The sequence below is a fragment of the Oncorhynchus gorbuscha genome, linkage group LG08, assembly GCF_021184085.1.
Source record: "Oncorhynchus gorbuscha isolate QuinsamMale2020 ecotype Even-year linkage group LG08, OgorEven_v1.0, whole genome shotgun sequence".
Lineage (NCBI taxonomy): Eukaryota > Metazoa > Chordata > Actinopteri > Salmoniformes > Salmonidae > Oncorhynchus > Oncorhynchus gorbuscha.
The window spans coordinates 26,202,952-26,219,176 of NC_060180.1; the positions used below are offsets into that span (position 1 = coordinate 26,202,952).

Consider the following 16,225-nt stretch of genomic DNA (forward strand, 5'->3'; position numbering starts at 1 on the left):
GCCACAAGAAAAGAGCAACTAGTGAAGAACGAACACCATTGTAAATACTTCCCATATTTATGTTTATTTATTTATCGCACATATGACATTTTAAAAGTATTTTGGAACTTTTGTGAGTGTAATATTTCTGTTCACTTTTTATTGTTTATTTCACTTTTGTGAAATATGTTTAGCATGCCAATAAAGCCCCTTGAATTGAACCTACGCAAGACACAAGGGGAGAGAGAGAAGTAATGACTGAAAAGGTGAGATTAGAGAGAGAGAGAGAGAGAGAGAGAGAGAGAGAGAGAGAGAGAGAGAGAGAGAGAGAGAGAGAGAGAGAGAGAGGCCCTGGGGAGGGGCTTCTGTCAGCTGATTGACAGCTGCCTGGGGTGCTGTTGGGAAGATCATACTCATCCTCTTTTCCTGATCCTGACACCTCTTGGTTCCTAGTGCTTCCTCCTCCTACACCTTGTGGCTCCTTCCATGGCAGCATGGGCTGCTTCCTCTCACACTTCCTCTCAACCTGACGGATCTCCTACAGCAGTAGTTCTCAACTGGTTTTGCCTTGGGACCCAAATTGAACCAGGTTGAGGTTGTCTCAGTCGCAATCCAATATTTGCATTGCGTTTTTTTGTTGTTGCCAAAATACTATCTGGAAAATGATTTGTAATGCTATATTGGTCGGTAAACATACCAAGGAAACACCAATCCCATCTTTTTCAATATCCATTTTTACCATATTCTTGATGAAGAATGTCAAGCACACTGGTTTGAGACCACAAAATCAACCACATCTGCTAAATAGCACTGCTAATAACTCTATATTGAATTTTAAAAACTGTGATTGAAGAAAAAATAGGTTTATTATAAAAATGTAAAATAAATAGGTTATAATCATTTCTACACACTTTTTCTACCTGCTTTTAGTCATTTAAGTTCTCTTTTTTTTTTTTTTACTCAGACATTCAAAACCTCCCATGACCTAAATGTGGGTCGTGACATTTACACAGGCCTGATGACAGGCACACATAAACACACACTCACCCACCAGTTCTCTTATATGTTGAACGTTTGCTTTGGATAATGTGCTTTTCATACTGTATACTTTGAATTTACAGCAAATTAAACAGAATATTATCTCCACATTTTTAGCTGTGTTGCTCCCCGTATAGAAACCTCTCAGGTGATGACGTTTTGTTGTTCATTCATGATCTTTGATATTTCACCAGACCTCCCTGGTTCTTAAACCCTACTGATGATCAAAGCCATAACAGCAGAATTGACATCTAAAAGCTCAACATCTCTCGGGATATTAGGATTTAGTTTAATTACCTGTATCTCACCTCCACAGCCACAGGTTGAACTGACATTTATTAGCACCAATAACACTGGTGAGTGATGTATGTTGAAGGAGAATAATGAGGGAATCATCAGCCAGGTGATTAGAGAGCTAATGCGGTGGAAAGGAACAGGAGAAGGGGAACCGAGCACCACTCCCAGTTGACGTGTGTGTGTGTGTGTGTGTGTGTGTGTGTGTGTGTGTGTGTGTGTGTGTGTGTGTGTGTGTGTGTGTGTGTGTGTGTGTGTGTGTGTGTGTGTGTGTGTGTGTGTGTGTGTGTGTGTGTGTGTGTGTGTGTGTGTGTGTGTGTGTGTGTGTGTGTGTGTGTGTGTGTGTGTGTGTGTGTGTGTGTGTGTGTGTGTGTGTCACATGAATATGCCTGCGTTCTTACATGCATGTCTGCAAGTGTGAGAGTGTGCATGTGTAGTCAGCCAGGGAGAAGTGAAACTCATTATGAAACAGATGTCTCCATAGGCTCCGAGTAAGCTCTGCTTTATAAGGCTTGGAGGAACTCATCATCACCAAGCCACCAACCTCCCACACACACAGCCCCAACTGGAAGTTTGGAATCGCATCAGCGAAGAATCAGATACAATATGCTTCCATGCAATATCTCTCAAATGTATTCCCTAACTCTGACTATTCTTTAAAGGTGTTTTTGATCACCTTGGACTGTCAGCAAAACAGCCCTCACAGTGGTGCACATAAAGACTATATTACACACTGGCAGCGAGTATTAAATACTGTCCGTGAGATTTGTCGGGAAACTTATTTTTTAATAATGTTTGTGAGAAGCGGCATTGTTGTTGTGCAGCTAAACGTTACCGCACACAATGCAATGGCAAGCTGCAGTATTACCCTCTATCACAGCCAGTCTGAAAACGTGCGCTAACACCCCCATCCCTCGCCCCATCCCCCTTCCCCTGGTGTTGGCGTTGGCCACTAGCTGCCCAATGGTGAGAAGCGACACATCCACTGCCCATATCAGTGTGGCATGGCCAGCATAAGGGTCAGCCCTTTCCAGCCCTTGCGGGCACCTCAGCTGTTGTGCCTTCATCATGACATACCTGCAGATGCTTCTCATTTGTAGGTTAATGTATATGATGGGGGCCAGAGTCAGTGCATTGGTATGTGAAGCAAGGCAGACCCACATAAAAAAATACTAAATACTATAGTATTCACTGTAGTGTTTTTGTGGACTACCACTGTTAATGTGGACTAAAGTACAAAAACACTACAATGAATACTGATACTGTAGTATTTACTGTAGTATAATCTATTATACTGTAGTATTTATAGTGCACTGGTATAAATAATATAGTAAAATAAAACTATAGTATATACTGTAGTAATTAATGTTGTGTTTTTGCAGACTACTATAATGTAGTATTTTTGCAGACAATACTGTAGCATTTAGTATAGTGTTCCTGTTTTATTATCTTTGCAATAGAAGTGGAAGCTTTCACCTTCAAGAAAACTACTGGAAAAATACAGAGCATGACAGACAGACAGGCAGACAGGCAGACAGGCAGACAGGCAGGCAGGCAGGCAGGCAGGCAGGCAGGCAGGCAGGCAGGCAGGCAGGCAGGCAGGCAGGCAGGCAGGCAGGCAGGCAGGCAGGCAGGCAGGCAGGCAGGCAGGCAGGAAGTACTGGGGTCTGAATAAATTGTTCAGGCTTTCTCCTTTCATAAACTGAACTAAAAGTTCAGAGCTTCTGCTCTTTTCTATAACCTGTAGGGAACACAATACTATATGGTATATACTTGGCATGTAGGTTTCTGCCTTAATGGTGGCATACATTGCGATATGGGGAGGGGAATGGGCAGGGTATATGCAAATAAGATACTGTAGTATTTACTAGGATATATGCTTTGTAGCAGCAATAAAGGTGGAATAGCTTAACAAAGACTGATTGTATATGTTGGTTTTCCTTACCGTGAATATCTTGTTGTGATTTTCCGTGGTTGTCCGTCTCAGACATGCGTATTGAGAAACGTTGGCAGCAGCAGTGGGTGGAGAACATTCTGTCACTGTGGATGAAGTATCCTGTATACAAAACCCAAAATACAGTAGATTTGAATGCATTGCAAAAAGTATCCGTGGGAGTCATATTCACCAGCAATCAAATGAAAAATCACAGTTGAAGAGATTCTGGATCATAGAAAATGTGACAAAAGTGAGTTTCAAAAGTTATGTGAGATTGTTCTGGGTTCTGAAAGCAGAACAGCAATAAAAGAGGTTGAGAATACACCAGTCCCCACATCACCAGGGCAACAGTCTAATGACACTCATCACACAGTCTGGTGGTATCCAAATCCATTACTCCAGCTAACCTGTAACACATCAAGAATTCTGCAAACCCATAATCCAATTTGCCATTTGTAAATTGCATTTTCAGTCCGACAGAAGAAATTGCCCAATTGTAATATTTCAAAAGGATTACAGATGAAATGTTAATGTTCTCGTAGACAATTAGACATCTACAATGGAACATTGTGTCTGTGAAAATTACCCATGGTATTTTCAGGCAGTTTGGGTATACTGTGACACGGATGAAAATTGCAGGGAGGTCATGTCATGTTGACAGAGACTTTTAAAGAAGGAACAGGGGTGTTAAGACGAAGACAATGAAAAAGTGCTTGGCATCTCTCCAGGTCTCCCACATTGGGAGGGTTAAATCAATCAAAATGGTAAAAAAATCTAAAGCTTGGGACTATAAGGTTCTATGTGCAAAAAGATCGTTCTCAGATAATTGGCTTTAAAGTTCCAAACCCTTATTGGTTTGAATGGTGTCAGCATTTTTTATATTGAACTCAACAAAATTAAATTGGGCTATTTAGAGTACTATATACTGTAGGTAGGGAACATTGAACAGAACAGGGCTATGTCAATAACTCAGGAGCCTTTAAGTCCCAAGCTCTTGAAATGTTCATCAGTTCTTCCCTTACCAGAAGTCTCTAATGTTCTTAAAAAGTGTTGAATAGCTCTGAATATATTTCATGGCACCAGATTTTCTGCCAATCGAAAGTGAAACGTACCTTTTCCTCTCTTACACAGATCAGAATGGAACATACTTTTTTTTAAAGTATGCACAGGGAGTTGGAGGTAGGCATGATACAATTGGGTTTAGTTATTATACAGGCCTATAATGTATCCAGCTCTAACAGACTTCCATGTTGTACGCTCCCTTCTGCCCTTCTCTCCCCAAGGCTCACTTCCTGCTAAACTCAGAGAGGATCTATTGATTAAATGTCCACATTTAAAAGTCTGCTGAATTAAAGTTGGACACCTATGCTCCACGGTCCCGACCCTTTCACAGACCCTTTCACATCTGCTGCTAGTGGGAGAGGTGAGTGATGCTGGACCCCAGATGCCCGCTCCTCAGACTAACTGTGTGTGTGTGTGTGTGTGTGTGTGTGTGTGTGTGTGTGTGTGTGTGTGTGTGTGTGTGTGTGTGTGTGTGTGTGTGTGTGTGTGTGTGTGTGTGTGTGTGTGTGTGTGTGTGTGTGTGTGTGTGTGTGTGTGTGTGTGTGTGTGTGTGTGTGTGTGTGTGTGTGTGTGTGTGTGTGTGTGTGTGTCCGTCTGTGTGAATACAATTAACCTGAACAGACAGCCCCTGTCTATATCTGTAGACACACACACAAGCATGCACAGGCCCGCCTGCTCGTCCCGCACCCATGCAGGCAAGCGGGCAGGAATGCAAGCACATACGCATGCACGCACCAAGCACGCTCGCATGCACGTGTGTGTTCGTGCGTGCATGCCCGGTACGTGCGTGCATTACATTTACATTTACATTTAAGTCATTTAGCAGACGCTCTTATCCAGAGCGACTTACAAATTGGTGCATTCACCTTAAGACATCCAGTGGAACAGTCACTTTACAATAGTGCATCTAAATCTTAAAGGGGGTGGGGGGGTGAGAGGGATTACTTATCCTATCCTAGGTATTCCTTAAAGAGGTGGGGTTTCAGGTGTCTCCGGAAGGTGGTGATTGACTCCGCTGTCCTGGCGTCGTGAGGGAGTTTGTTCCACCATTGGGGGGCCAGAGCAGCGAACAGTTTTGACTGGGCTGAGCGGGAGCTGTACTTCCTCAGTGGTAGGGAGGCGAGCAGGCCAGAGGTGGATGAACGCAGTGCCCTTGTTTGGGTGTAGGGCCTGATCAGAGCCTGGAGGTACTGAGGTGCCGTTCCCCTCACAGCTCCGTAGGCAAGCACCATGGTCTTGTAGCGGATGCGAGCTTCAACTGGAAGCTAGTGGAGAGAGCGGAGGAGCGGGGTGACGTGAGAGAACTTGGGAAGGTTGAACACCAGACGGGCTGCGGCGTTCTGGATGAGTTGTAGGGGTTTAATGGCACAGACAGGGAGCCCAGCCAACAGCGAGTTGCAGTAATCCAGACGGGAGATGACAAATGCCTGGATTAGGACCTGCACCGCTTCCTGTGTGAGGCAGGGTCGTACTCTGCGGATGTTGTAGAGCATGAACCTACAGGAACGGGCCACCACCTTGATGTTAGTTGAGAACGACAGGGTGTTGTCCAGGATCACGCCAAGGTTCTTAGCGCTCTGGGAGGAGGACACAATGGAGTTGTCAACCGTGATGGCGAGATCATGGAACGGGCAGTCCTTCCCCGGGAGGAAGAGCAGCTCCGTCTTGCCGAGGTTCAGCTTGAGGTGGTGATCCGTCATCCACACTGATATGTCTGCCAGACATGCAGAGATGCGATTCGCAACCTGGTCATCAGAAGGGGGAAAGGAGAAGATTAATTGTGTGTCGTCTGCATAGCAATGATAGGAGAGACCATGTGAGGTTATGACAGAGCCAAGTGACTTGGTGTATAGCGAGAATAGGAGGGCCTAGAACAGAGCCCTGGGGGACACCAGTGGTGAGAGCGCGTGGTGAGGAGACTCTCGCCACGCCACCTGGTAGGAGCGACCTGTCAGGTAGGACGCAATCCAAGCGTGGGCCGCGCCGGAGATGCCCAACTCGGAGAGGGTGGAGAGGAGGATCTGATGGTTCACAGTATCGAAGGCAGCCGATAGATCTAGAAGGATGAGAGCAGAGGAGAGAGAGTTAGTTTTAGCAGTGCGGAGCGCCTCCGTGATACAGAGGAGAGCAGTCTCAGTTGAATGACTAGTCTTGAAACCTGACTGATTTAGATCAAGAAGGTCATTCAGAGAGAGATAGCGGGAGAGCTGGCCAAGGACGGCACGTTCAAGAGTTTTGGAGAGAAAAGAAAGAAGGGATACTGGTCTGTAGTTGTTGACATCGGAGGGATCGAGTGTAGGTTTTTTCAGAAGGGGTGCAACTCTCGCTCTCTTGAAGACGGAAGGGACGTAGCCAGCGGTCAGGGATGAGTTGATGAGCGAGGTGAGGTAAAGGAGAAGGTCTCCGGAAATGGTCTAGAGAAGAGAGGAGGGGATAGGGTCAAGCGGGCAGGTTGTTGGGCGGCCGGCCGTCACAAGACGCGAGATTTCATCTGGAGAGAGAGGGGAGAAAGAGGTCAGCACAGGGTAGGGCAGTGTGAGCAGAACCAGCGGTGCCGTTTGACTTAGCAAACGAGGATCGGATGTCGTCGACCTTCTTTTCAAAATGGTTGACGAAGTCATCTGCAGAGAGGGAGGAGGGGGGGGAGGAGGAGGAGGATTCAGGAGCGAGGAGAAGGTGGCAAAGAGCTTCCTAGGTTTAGAGGCAGATGCCTGGAATTTAGAGTGGTAGAAAGTGGCTTTAGCAGCAGAGACAGAGGAGGAAAATGTAGAGAGGAGGGAGTGAAAGGATGCCAGGTCCGCAGGGAGGCGAGTTTTCCTCCATTTCCGCTCGGCTGCCCGGAGCCCTGTTCTGTGAGCTCACAATGAGTCATCGAGCCACGGAGCGGGAGGGGAGGACCGAGCCGGCCTGGAGGATAGGGGACATAGAGAGTCAAAGGATGCAGAGAGGGAGGAGAGGAGGGTTGAGGAGGCAGAATCAGGGCGGCAGCGTAGCCTAGTGGTTAGAGCGTTGGACTAGTAACCGGAAGGTTGCGAGTTCAAACCCCTGAGCTGACAATGTACAAATCTGTCGTTCTGCCCCTGAACAGGCAGTTAACCCACTGTTCCCAGGCCGTCATTGAAAATAAGAATATGTTCTTAACTGACTTGCCTGGTTAAATAAAGGTAAAATTAAAAAAAATAGGTTGGAGAAGGTTTGAGCAGAGGGAAGAGATGATAGGATGGAAGAGGAGAGTGTAGCGGGGGAGAGAGAGCGAAGGTTGGGACGGCGCGATACCATCCGAGTAGGGGCAGTGTGGGAGGTGTTGGATGAGAGTGAGAGGGAAAGGGATACAAGGTAGTGGTCGGAGACTTGGAGGGGAGTTGCAATGAGGTTAGTGGAAGAACAGCATCTAGTAAAGATGAGGTCGAGCGTATTGCCTGCCTTGTGAGTAGGGGGGGTAGGTGAGAGGGTGAGGTCAAAAGAGGAGAGGAGTGGAAAGAAGGAGGCAGAGAGGAATGAGTCAAAGGTAGACGTGGGGAGGTTAAAGTCGCCCAGAACTGTGAGAGGTGAGCCATCCTCAGGAAAGGAGCTTATCAAGGCATCAAGCTCATTGATGAACTCTCCGAGGGAACCTGGAGGGCGATAAATGATAAGGATGTTAAGCTTGAAAGGGCTGCTAACTGTGACAGCATGGAATTCAAAGGAGGCGATAGACAGATGGGTAAGGGGAGAAAGAGAGAATGACCACTTGGGAGAGATGAGGATCCCGGTGCCACCACCCCGCTGACCAGAAGCTCTCGGGGTGTGCGAGAACACGTGGGCGGACGAAGAGAGAGCAGTAGGAGTAGCAGTGTTGTCTGTGGTGATCCATGTTTCCGTCAGTGCCAAGAAGTCGAGGGACTGGAGGGAGGCATAGGCTGAGATGAACTCTGCCTTGTTTGCCGCAGATCGGCAGTTCCAGAGGCTACCGGAGACCTGGAACTCCACGTGGGTCGTGCGCGCTGGGACCACCAGATTAGGGTGGCCGCGGCCATGCGGTGTGGAGCGTTTGTATGGTCTGTGCAGAGAGGAGAGAACAGGGATAGACAGACACATAGTTGACAGGCTACAGATGAGGCTACGCTAATGCAAAGGAGATTGGAATGACAAGTGGACTACACGTCTCGAATGTTCAGAAAGTTAAGCTTACGTAGCAAGAATCTTATTGACTAAAATGATTAAAATGATACAGTACTGCTGAAGTAGGCTAGCGTTCCTGACTGCTTGCTTGCATGGGTGCGGGCGAGCAGACGGGTCTGTGTGTGTGTCTATACTGTCTGTTCAGGTTAATTGTATACACACAGACGGAGAGGTGTGTTCAGGCAGGTTAATGAATTCCTCTCGGACTACCGATCAGGGTTAGGGGTCACAGAGGCCGCCACTCCTACGGGGGGCACTAGCCCTTCTTAAGAGAAGATTGATGACAGCCACCGCACAGGGACAACACATGTCTGTGTTCCCAGGCCTGACACATCTCTCTCCGATCCAGCAATCATTCCCACAATCTCTTGCACACTGCCTCCTCTCTCCTTGTTCTCACCAGCCTACCACCTATTCCACATCCCATTCAACTTACGCAAAACAGCCTCTGTAGCTCATGGTATGCATGCCGGTAAGTAACCAATGGAAATATTACATTTCAATGGGTTTTTAAAACTTGTATTTCTCCATAGTAGCAGCATTTAGGGTACAAGGTGGAATATTTCTGGTTGTAAAACACATAACGTTTTTAGAGTGGAAGGAAGAGCCTGAGGCAAATGTGTTAGCGTAGCCAGCTCTGCGAATATTGTGTCTCTTCACAAGGCTCTTAAATAGATTTATAACTCATAAAAAACAATCTATTGGAAGTACGGCACACATAAATGCCACGGCCTATTGCCTTGTTGTATATAGAGAAGGGACACATCACAGGAGAAGCAGTAAAAGAGCCCTGTGGTTACCTTAGGAGAAAGGCTGATAAATGTCAACGTTGCATCATTAGCTCAGCTGCTTAAATGACACAGGCACAATACATCTATTGATGGGCCACATTTTAGCATGTCATATGGACTAGCACGAATGGGTGCTGAGAAATACGCATGTTCATATCTGTTGTTGCATAACTCAGGCACACGCTTGTGGTCATAACTCTGCACAACGCTGTCAGAGAGCCATTCTTTTGAACACTGTTGTGCTGAGGTTGGTAGGAAGTGGACCTGGGTTTAAAAACTATCTGAAATATTTCAAATATTTTCAGTGTTTGGTTTAGCCTTTGCCAGATGGGCGGGGTTTGCACTTTTGGGACCTTTATATTGGTTGCACTGCACCAGGCAATCTGAGTCAAGCCCAGCCCAGCTAGAGTATTTGAAGTGATTTCAAATGTTATTTGAACCCAGGGATGGTGGGAAGAAGGGAAGAACGTCTGTCTCTGTTTTCCCCACTGAGGGTAGAAGATAGACTGTCCATCTAAACCAGGCAGCATATTTCTTTATTTTAGGCCCATATGTTGCGGAGGCTCCCACAGTGCCATCCAGGAGAAACAAATCTGTCTGTGTGTTGGTTAGCGGCGAGCGCCGAGCTGATGGGTCTATTTGGCGCGCGAAAGCATTATGGGGGATCCTTCTGCTGCTGTCAAGCAAACTGAAATGTGATAATGTGAGCGGAGGCTATAGAAAGGTAAATGTGTTCTCGTCTACAATTCCTCTCTGGTAGGTATATTTGACAGACACACACACACACAAATGCGCACGCACACACACACACACACGTACGTGCACATGCACACACAATAAAGCTCCCATTTGACAGATGTTAGCATTTAATATTGATATAGCATTGAACTTTGGATAAAGGATTTATCTTGTATTACTCATTTGCTGAGCATCAACGATAGATTTGACATACTGACTTGTCAAGTCTTGCCATTTGGTAATTAGTATTGCAAATGTCGTTGAGAAAATTAACTCAGTATGTTCAAGGTCACATTGTATTGTTCGCCTGTCCTTGTCATATCTATGATTCTCGTGCCCATCATTCTTTCATGGACTTTACAGGCCATTCATCTCTATATCTGCAGTCTACCATAAATGAACATTTTAAAATCATAACTGATTAGTTCCCCTTATTATGTTCATTAATTAAAAACCTCCCTTTACAGTTTACAGCACCATAATACTGCTCAGTCCATGGCCATTGCACACACACACACACACACACACACACACACACACACACACACACACACACACACACACACACACACACACACACACACACACACACACACACACACACACACACACACACACACACACACACACACACACACACACACACACACACACAAAATGTACATCACAGTAGGTATAGTTCAACTCTAATTAATTGACTGATAATATAATAATACTATTCATATTGAACTCTGTGTGTGCGTGTGTGCGAGTGCGTGTGCATGTGTGTGTGTCCAACTTACACTTATCGAACTTACCTGACCTACCAATTTGCTAGCCTCAATCATTGTGAGCCAGGTGACTCGTCTGAAAAAGACAGGAGGCCCATGTCCTTAACCAGTTCCAACACCTCCTGGTCATGCCCTGTAGAGATTCCACTACCTCATCCTCATCCGCACACTCAACCCAAGCTGTTCTCTTCCACTGCTGGATGACTCATACGAGACTCTTGTAAAACTTGGCGATGCGCCTCATCTCCTTTGAGGAGGTGGGAAGTTGGTTGTAGAAGCAGGTGAGGAGCTGGTTGTAATAGTACCAGATTTGAGTTACTGTATCTGTCTGCACCGGCCTTCCCAGTGCTTTTACAACTGGATATCTTAGAGAGAGACCGGGCCACGCATGCGCTGGTACATCACGCCAGGTAGAGGTAGCAGGCTGGAAAACATGACGCCATGGCAAGATTTGAGGTTTTCTACTCAGATAATGAATAGGTTAACAGTGTAGATAGTAGGGTACAGTAGGTAGAGAGGCACTTACTGTGCACACCTGCCTCCCATCCCTGTAGCAGAGGATGCCTGAGAGAGTGGGCTTGGGGGTGTTGAGGTGGGATTCTGTGGGGAGGAGACTTTCAGGCCAGGAAAATACTGTTGTCCCTGTCCCCTCCACAGTATATACTGGTCAATTCGCTCAACGTAGATGGCTATTTTTGACAAATGGATAATCTCAGATAGCAGAACAAGTCGCATGCCTGGTCTTGAGGTTGTTACCACAAAACTGAGTTCCAACCAATCAAACATTCCAAATTCTACATTTTACATTTAATTCTGGAAGCGTGGAATCAGATTGGTTGGACCAGCGTTGAACAGACCTGAGCGAGGGAGCTTCTTGTTTTAGTTTCTGTCTGTAGGCAGGGAGCAACAAAATGGAGTCATGGTCAGCTTTTCCGAAAGGAGGGCGGGGGAGGGCCGCACATGGCAGCCATGGAGATTTGTAAGGGATAGTCATTATTTTCCATAGAACGCATAGCCCCTCATTGATTCTATAATGCTATAATTTAACACATTTTGGGGGGTGGCACACAAGGAAATTGGCTGAGTCAGGTTGGAGACCTGAGCCAACTCCTCGTGCTTACCGTAGGGAGCGTGGTATTTGTCAGGCACCGTGTTTTATGCGGTGGAGCCCACGGTGTCTCCAATGCGCACTCATAGCCCTGTGCACTATATTCCAGCTCCCCGCATCTGCCGGGCTAGAGTGGGCATCCAGCCAGGACGAAGGGTGCCGGCTCAGCGCATCTGGCATCCAGTGCGTCTCTACGGCCCAGGATATCCTGCGCCAGTTCTGCGCACTGTGTCTCCCACATTTGCCGGGCGAAACGAACCATCCAGCCAGGACGGGTTGTGCCGGCTCTACGCTTGAGACCTCCAGTGCGCCTCCACGGCCCGGTGAGTTCTGTGCCTGCTCCCAGAACCAGGCCTCCTGTATGTCTCCCCAGCCTGGTGAGTCCTGTGCCTGCTCCACTCACCAGGCCTCCTGTACGTCTCCTCAGTCCAGTGATGATCCATGGCACGAAGCCTCCAGCGATGCTCCATGGCACGAAGCCTCCAGCGATGTTCCATGGCACGAAGCCTCCAGCGATGTTCCATGGCACGAAGCCTCCAATGATGATCCATGGCACGAAGCCTCCAGTGATGATCCATGGCACAAAGCCTCCAGTGATGATCCATGGCACGAAGCCTCCAGTGATGATCCATGGCACGAAGCCTCCAGTGATGATCCATAGCACAAAGCCTCCAGTGATGATCCATAGCACGAAGCCTTGTTTTTCCAAAAAAGGGAAGTTTGCACTAAATTCACCAATTTAGTGTTGTTTTTCTTCTCAGCTGCATCCAATTCAGTATCAACTATCACAAGGTTGTAACCTCTTGTGTATAGATGCACTGGGTGTCCCAAGATTACATAGGCTATAATTACCTACCCGGGAATGCACACTCTTCAAATTTCCACAGAATTTTGTTGCTCGCATTTGCCCCCGAAAAGCGTACCATCTGAGTTACAAAACCTATAACATATAGATCAACCTGGCTTCCCGAGTAGTGCAGCAGTCTAAGGCACTGCATCACAGTGCTAGAGGCGTCACTACAGACCTGGGTTCGATCCCAGGATGTATCACCACCGGCCGTGATCGGGAGTCCCATAGGGTGGCTCGCACAATTGGCCCAGCGTCGGAGGGTTTGGCCAGGGGGACTTTACTTGGCTCATCGAGCTCTAATGACTCCTTGTGGCGGTCCGGGCGCCTGCAGGCTGACCTCAGTAGTCAGGTGAACAGTGTTTCCTCTGACACATTGGTGCGGCTGGCTTCCGAGATAAGCGGGCGCGTATTAAGAAGTGTGGTTTGGCGGGTCATGTTTCGTGGGATGCATGACTTGACCTTCATCTTCCGAGCCCATTGGGGAGTTGCAGCGATGAGACAAGATCGAAATTTGGGAGACCTGAGCCAACTCCACATAGTACATGCAAAATCTGCATAATTACTGGTGTTAAAGAATTTAGCTAGTTAAAATTAACTGTATCTTGAGGGGTACTTACAGTACTTGTCGTTAATATGTACTTACTGTAAATAGTACCCATCGTGACAACCCTGGCCATTATTTTAATGCTTCCCGGAAGTACCATCCAAGTGGGAGGATAAACACACCAGTACACCACAGAGTACATGTAATATCTGCATAAGTACATTGTAATTACTAGGTGTTACAAGGCAAGTTTCAAGGCAAGTTTCTAGTTAAAATGAAGTGTATCTTAAAGGGTATTTACTTGTAACTATTGTGTACCTACAAAGTATGTTACCCATCCTGACAATCTAATCGCCGGCTACTAAAAGCGCCATCCAAGTGAAAAAATAAACACACTTATACAACACAGAGTACATATCTGCAATATCTGCATAAGTACAAGGTAGTCACTTGTAACAGGATTTAGCTATTGAAATTTAAGTCTAATTTACCATTTTCCTATGACCAATTTCTATATAATTACTTACTACTCATGACCAAGTAAAAATACCTACAATCAAAATATGAGCATTTAAACAAAGATGAAACAAAGATATGCCTACTCAAGTAACATAAAAAATAACTATTCTAGTGGTGGTGAGTAGTAGTCTAGATAGTTAACTTACAAGGTTAAAAAACTAGTTAGCTAGCTAGTTTATCCCCAAAAAATCTCAACAGATTGCATAGAAGGTCTATTCTGTAGATGGTAACTAGATAGCTAGCTAGCCTAGTTGGTAGGCCTAACAATTCCACCAGAGAAGCTAACATTAACTAGCTAGAGTTAACTAACTAGCCAACACTAGGCTAGCTAGCTGCTAGTTAGCTACATCATTAACTACCTCAAATCAAATTTTATTGGTCACGTATACATATTTAGCAGATGTTATTGAGGTGTAGCGAAATGCTTGTGTTCCTAGCTCAAACAGTGCAGTAGTATCTAACAATTCACAACATTACAAACAAATATACAATACCGTTCAAAAGTTTGGGGTCACTTAGAAATGTCCTTCTTTTTTCAAATTAAAGCACATTTTTTGGCCATTAAATAACATGAAATTGATCAGAAATACAGTGTAGACATTGTTGTAAATGACTATTGTAGCTGAAAACGGCAGTTTTTTTTATGGAATATCTACATAGGCGTACAGAGGCCCATTATGAGCAACCATCACTCCTGTGTTCCAATGGCACGTTGTATTAGCTAATCCAGGTTTATCATTTTAAAAGGCTAATTGATCATTACAAAACCCTTTTGCAATTATGTTAATACAGCTAAAAAACTGTTGTTCTGATTAAAGAAGCAAAAGACCTGGCCTTCTTTAGACTAGGAGAGGAGTTGGAGGCACCTGTGCACAACTGAGCAAACAAGAGGACAATTACATTTGAGTGTCTAGTTTGAGAAACAGACACCTCACAAGTCCTCAACTAGCAGATTCATTAAATAGTACCCGCAAAACACCAGTCTCAACGTCAACAGTGAAGAGGCGACTCCGGGAGGATGGCCTTCTAGGCAGAGTTGCAAATAAAAAGCCATATTTCAGACTGGCCAATCAAAAGAAAAGATTAAGATGGGCAAAATAACACAGACGCTGGACAGAGGAACTCTGCCTAGAAGGCCAGCATCCCGGGGTCGCCTCTTCACTGTTGACGTTGAGACTGGTGTTTTGCGGGTACTATTTAATGAAACTAGACACTCTAATGTACTTGTCCTCTTGCTCAGTTGTGCACCAGGGCTTCCCACTCCTCTTTCTATTATGTTTAGAATGAGTTTGAGCTGTTCTGTGAAGGGAGTAGTACACAGTTTTGTACCAAATCTTCAGTTTCTTGACAATTTCTCACATGGGATAGCCTTCATTTCTCAGAACAAGAATAGACTGACGAGTTTCAGAAGAAAGATCTTTGTTTCTGGCCATTTTGAGCCTGTAATTGAACCCACAAATGCTGATGCTCCAGTCTGTATGTTTCCCGAACTACAAAATACTATATCAGTATAACAGTATCTATACAGTATTTAAATTCTTTTCCAAAATAATCTCTCTATTGCACACACACATGTACACACGTGCAAACACACACACACACACACACACACACACACACACACACACACACACACACACACACACACACACACACACACACACACACACACACACACACACACACACACACACACACACACACATATAGCGGGGAAATGCCCACCTACACTCAAACTGACCACAGGTTCCCTCACCGGAATACAGTGACTGGTCTCCACAGTGACAGGTCTCCCCTCTCTCATGCTGTCCGTGAACCAGGAGATGTCCAGCACCTGCAGTCTGGAGACATCCCTCAGACCACACCCCCGTAGCCACGCCCACAATGCCCCAGCCTGGTTATTCTCTGCCACCACGTGGGTTACCTCATCACTGCACAGGGAACAAGAAGAAGGGGGTCACAGGTCAGTAAGTCTGCAGGTATAATGCATTATTATGTGGTTACAAGTGGCAGTACACATCGCTACTGTAGAAGAGGTCCAGTGGTTACATAGAGCTGAGGACCTGAGGACAACGTCAGGAATGGCGAGCCAACTCTAGCACCGACATCACCATCATAAAACCGCCAACTCGGCTGTCAGCAGAATAGAGATCTTCACCAAGAGCAGACAACATCCGTCTGAAGCTGTCAAGACTAGAATTTGCGCTCCAATTACTTATTTTATTTTTTTAAACAAAACGTATCTTCTTTTTTCTTCTGTATACTGCAATTCAGCATTAAGATGTACACTTGTACCAGACAGCCTAACTAATAATAAATAAATAATGTATATGTATTGTAAGGCTTGTCATAAGCGGTGGTGTAAAGTACTTAAGTAAAAATACTTTAAAAGTACGATGTAAGTAGTATTTTAGGGTATCTGTACTCCTAAAGAA

At 45.7% G+C, this 16,225-nt stretch overlaps 1 protein-coding gene across 2 annotated transcripts in view; it reads right to left on the bottom strand.

Moving 5' to 3' along the window:
• dntt (deoxynucleotidyltransferase, terminal) overlaps positions 1–16,225 on the bottom strand; it is a 161,483-nt gene that overhangs the window by 133,856 nt on the left and 11,402 nt on the right. For both annotated transcript variants that reach the window (XM_046357916.1, XM_046357915.1), the window contains exons 2-3: positions 15,547–15,721; positions 3,257–3,367 (exon numbers count right to left, since the gene is read on the bottom strand). In XM_046357916.1, the coding sequence (XP_046213872.1) occupies positions 3,257–3,367; positions 15,547–15,721 (286 nt within the window). The remainder of the gene's footprint in view (positions 1–3,256; positions 3,368–15,546; positions 15,722–16,225) is intronic.